Below are 4,418 nucleotides of genomic sequence, written 5' to 3' on the forward strand. Positions count from 1 at the left end.
TACAGCTCATTCGTGGTTAAAGTGGCAAGTTGAGCGTATATCCGGTTGGGCAGGTAATACATGACCACCATATAGATTGCTGCAGACAAGAAGTTTAAATTTATCTGCAGCACCCAGAGATAATAAAAAAATTAGAATATGAGCGGAATGAAGACACCAACATAGTTGATCAGAACAAGAAACTCCGACAGGTACATGAGTTTTCTCGCTTCTAGCACATACTGAAACGAAGTTGACGATAACTGCTGGGAGGCACGTTTTGGAGCCGATCTCACGTGTTCTGGCGCGGGTTCAATGCGAGCGCCAGCTGAGAGCTGCATCTGTAATGTACCTCGGAATTCAAATTTAAGATCGTGGTCCCCCACAACAAGGCCACCAGCGGCGTCATTAGATTCCGCTAGAACGTCATCGTCTTGCATCGTGGAGTTGTTGATGTTGGCGGCGGATCGAACTCGAATACTAGAAATGCTCCTCCTTTGCTTGACCTTAGTACCCGTTCGCGCAGTAGCGTTTCTGCTTTTTTGAAATGCACCCAATTCTCTAGAACCAACACTTGACTTAATGATCAAGTATCGTGGATCTCCATAATGGCGTTCTTCTCCAAGCTGCCGCGCTATCCGCTCTATTCGATATGTTGCCTCATAAACATCTCGAAGTAACAGCGCCAGCTGCACCAATAAAGCTGCGGTGTTGGTTCCAAATGATGGCGAGTTCTGCATACAGTACGAAATGAAGATTGCGTTGTAAATCTCGATGTTGAATGTGATAACTTCAAATACCTCGTCACTCAAGTGAACCACAGTTCGCCCGAAAATATTCCTCATGGCCAGTTTGGTCATAGGCAGGAGCATCGAAAAAGCAGTCTGACCATTTGGAGAAAGGGTGGTGAAGATGAAATAGTACGGAGGGTAAATGAAGACCACGACTTGACACATCCAGAGCTTAATGACGTTTATCAACATTGCCCATGCGCCAGGGGTCACTTGAATTTTCCTTCGCCAAGAAAGAACGCGATGAACGATAACCACGGAGGTGTCACGACCAAAATCGAAAATGGCAGCGGGAAACCGATCAGTAATGCAAGGCCGTACATGAGGCCGACGGTGAGTGCCGACGCTAGAGCCTCGAGTGGATAAGTGCGCGCTTGAGCGGATACGGGAGAATAGGCACGCTGTACCGGAACTGCTCGGTGGCAAGGAAGGTGACGACTACGAAGGTGTCGTACTCTCGAATCCAAAATGAATTGTTCGCTTGTAGTCCCTCGGATGGATTGGTGAGTGGTAGCGCATCAATGACAACTGTCACGAGTAAACAAGGCAGTGGAGAGAGCAGAATCACAGCCATAACGTGAAACCAGCTTGTTCACGCGTATACTGAGCGAGGTCAATGACTCGTTCCGACGAGTAGCATCCATTCAACTCCACTTGCGTAGATTCCCATGTCTTGATTAGCCTTTGATGAAAGCTAGGCATGACGAGTAGTCTGCCGCTACTGAAACGCTGGTAATGCCAGAATGAGATGCAGTAGGGTTTTCTCGTCAAAAATACTTACTTGAGCCCGACACAGCATACTTACGCAAGCACTACAATTATAGTAATTTATTTTTGGTACATTGGAGTCCCTAAGTCACGTAGGTAACCTAACGACCTCCTACGGCCATATAATACTTCATCTCTCGTTCACTTCGTCGAAGTACTTCAACTGTATTTTTTGCGTTAATACTACTTAACATCTTACAAATTTTGTGATGTTACCTAGTTGCAGCTAACGATCAGATTGAAGAGGAGAATATGAACAAACTAGATGTAAATGACGCCTTTCCGACGCTGTACGATTGGAAAACCTTTTTGGACTCAAGAATCTGGTCATGGCAGCAACTGAATTCTCCGAAGAAATCTTGTTGTCGAGCATGTAAAAGTGGGACGCGAACTACTTTAACTCTCACATCCTACGCTTGAATGGTTCTTGTGCTGACCCAGTTACATCATGTCAAGGCAGCAGCGCTCCTCCAGGGTGGTGTTGACTTGGCCACTTCCGTCAGCAAGAGTAGAGTTGAACTGATCTCTTTCGTCAGCTAAAGCAAAGGGAGGAAGCTCATCCGCGTTGATATCCACCGCGTTAATCCCTCCGATGACGAGAAGAAGAGCAGCAAAGAAGGCGAACTTAGTCATTGCTGGTGTTGGAACTGTCGATTATAGGTTGCTTGAGCTTGGCGAAGCAAATTGATGAGTGAGGAGTGAGTGCAGCACTCAGGGGCCTAATGAGAGTGGCTGGTGCAATCTTTTGAGGTACTCAACTAACTACCTCGCGTGGTACCAGTCTCGACATTGTCAGTGTCAATGGCATGGTGAACACCAATGCAATGGTTAGATGCCAGCTCAATACAACCCAAAATGTTAGACGGAGAGTGGCCCAAGAATTAGGAACGTCGAGGTTGCCAAATAAAAGCATTGGAAGTAGTATTTCTTCTGAATCTATGATACGTTCTTTACTTCGAAACTATGGATATCTAGAAACGAGTTGTATTACTTGCGTCAGCCATGGAATCTTCGTGCAGCCACGCAAACTTAAAAGTGTAGTCAAAACCTGGTGTAAGACAGATTCTTGATCAGTCTGGGTTGAAAGAGAGCAAAAATATAACAAAATTCATACCATGGTGTTGTAGCGACGCCTGAACGTTATAGAAGACCCAGAAACATATCTTGGTTTGTACACCGGGCCACTGTTTCTCCATGACAAACGCAAGTTGATGTATCGCCGAAAACCGAAGTCGGTACTGGAGTAAGGAGCATAGGAGGCCAAGTGCCAGGATCTTGAGTGCACAGTTAAACATGACGTTTTTCAGCGCCTGGTCCAGTTCATGTTCGGTGAGATCAGCAAGTTGGGCGTAGTAAGTGCGGTTGGGTAATCTGTACATGAGGCCCATGTAGATTGCTGTCCACATCAGCGTAATATGAGAATAAACAATCAAACACAAGACAGGTTGTGAACTTACAGAAGACCAGCGGAATGAAAACACCGACGTAGTTGATCAGAACGAGGAACTCAGTCAGGTACAGAAGTCTCCGCACCTCGAGAACATATTGGAGTGAGGTCGCAGTTATCTCCTTTACGCCACGAGCAGTATGTTTCTCCGCTTCTTCAGGAGTTGGTTGGATACGGGCTCCACTGTAAGGTTTAATTGTACCGCGCTCTTCGAATTTGAAGGTTTTCTCGATGCTATCGGACTTCAACAGTTCCTTCCCCTCCCCTCCTTTTTCAGCTTGAGATATTTTATCTCTCTGGGTTATTGACGAACGTACTGAAACGGTTTTAACCTTTGACTCTTGCAATGCGTCTCGCTGCTCTAATAACATTTTTTCCGCGCGTTCCAAACAAGTTAAAACATGGGCGCCAACACTGGATTTGGGAGTCGCTATGCTTGGGTCGTTGTAGACATCTTCATGGGCGAGTTGCCTCCCCACCTTATCCATCCGATGCACAGCATCATTCACATCTCGGAGGGACATTCCAAGCTGTAACAGAAGCGCCGCCGTCACCATTAACGTCGTCCCGAATGAGGGTGAATTCTGCATACAGTACGATACAAACAACGCGTTGAACACTTCCGAGTTGAACACAACCACCTCCGGCATCTCGTCACTCAAGTGAACTACTGTCAGCGTGAAGATGTTCCGCATGATTAACTTGATCACTGGTAACAACGACGCGAAAAACATTTGGCCTGTCTTGGATAACGTCGTGAATACGTAATAATACGGAGGGTACGTCACCACCAGTAGCACCTCGACTAACCACACTTTGATCGTATTGAACACCATTGTTCCTGTTTCCGGGTTCTGTTGAATAAGTCTCAACCACTCGATGGCCATGGATATCGTGATAATAACTACCCACGCCGGCATTGCAATGACGATCGAGAAGGGTACGGGAAAGCCGATCCACAGTGCTAAGCCATGAAGAACTGCGACGGTCAGACCAGCCACCACTATCGTGTTTCTCCACACGCGCCAGTTCGGGTACGGTAGTGCCCGCACACTGGTACGGAACTGCTGCGCGCAGAGGAAACTCATGACGACGTAGCTGTAGTACTGACGAATTTGGAACATCTTGTTAGCCTTTATACCTCCGGATGGTCCATCCAGAGGTATCACATCACTGAGCACTGTAATGACCAAGCATGGTAGCGGGGAGACGAGCAGCACCGTGATGATGTGTGGCCAACTTGTTTCGCGTGTGTATTTCGCCAAGGCGAGCATTCGATCCGTGGAGTAGCTCCCATGAAGCTCTACTTGAGTACGTTCCCACGCCTTCATGAAGCGTTGTTGTGGACTGGGCATCGCAAAGCTGATCTCGACGCCTCTAATCTTTTTGCACTGAGGTAGGAGACAACAACTAGTATGGACATGCTCGAGCAC

At 47.1% G+C, this 4,418-nt stretch overlaps 3 protein-coding genes across 3 annotated transcripts; all 3 read right to left on the reverse strand.

Annotated features, from left to right (window-relative positions):
• Positions 1 to 131: 131 nt before the first annotated feature.
• PPTG_14306 (hypothetical protein) lies at positions 132 to 962 on the reverse strand (the record flags this gene model as incomplete). Its single annotated transcript, XM_008910886.1, has 1 exon — positions 132 to 962. The coding sequence occupies one exon, from the start codon at positions 960 to 962 to the stop codon at positions 132 to 134; it is 831 nt and encodes a 276-aa protein (XP_008909134.1).
• A 1,017-nt stretch (positions 963 to 1,979) lies between these two features.
• PPTG_14307 (hypothetical protein) lies at positions 1,980 to 2,171 on the reverse strand (the record flags this gene model as incomplete). The annotated part of the gene is made up of 1 exon (XM_008910887.1): positions 1,980 to 2,171. One exon carries the CDS (start codon positions 2,169 to 2,171, stop codon positions 1,980 to 1,982), a length of 192 nt encoding a protein of 63 aa, XP_008909135.1.
• Positions 2,172 to 2,509: 338 nt separating this feature from the next.
• PPTG_14308 (hypothetical protein) lies at positions 2,510 to 4,340 on the reverse strand (the record flags this gene model as incomplete). The annotated part of the gene is made up of 3 exons (XM_008910888.1): positions 2,510 to 2,586; positions 2,653 to 2,934; positions 2,996 to 4,340. 3 exons carry the CDS (start codon positions 4,338 to 4,340, stop codon positions 2,510 to 2,512), a joined length of 1,704 nt encoding a protein of 567 aa, XP_008909136.1.
• Between the last annotated feature and the right edge of the window lie 78 nt (positions 4,341 to 4,418).

The sequence above is a fragment of the Phytophthora parasitica genome (genome assembly GCF_000247585.1).
Source record: "Phytophthora parasitica INRA-310 unplaced genomic scaffold supercont2.39, whole genome shotgun sequence".
NCBI classification, from domain to species: domain Eukaryota; phylum Oomycota; class Peronosporomycetes; order Peronosporales; family Peronosporaceae; genus Phytophthora; species Phytophthora nicotianae.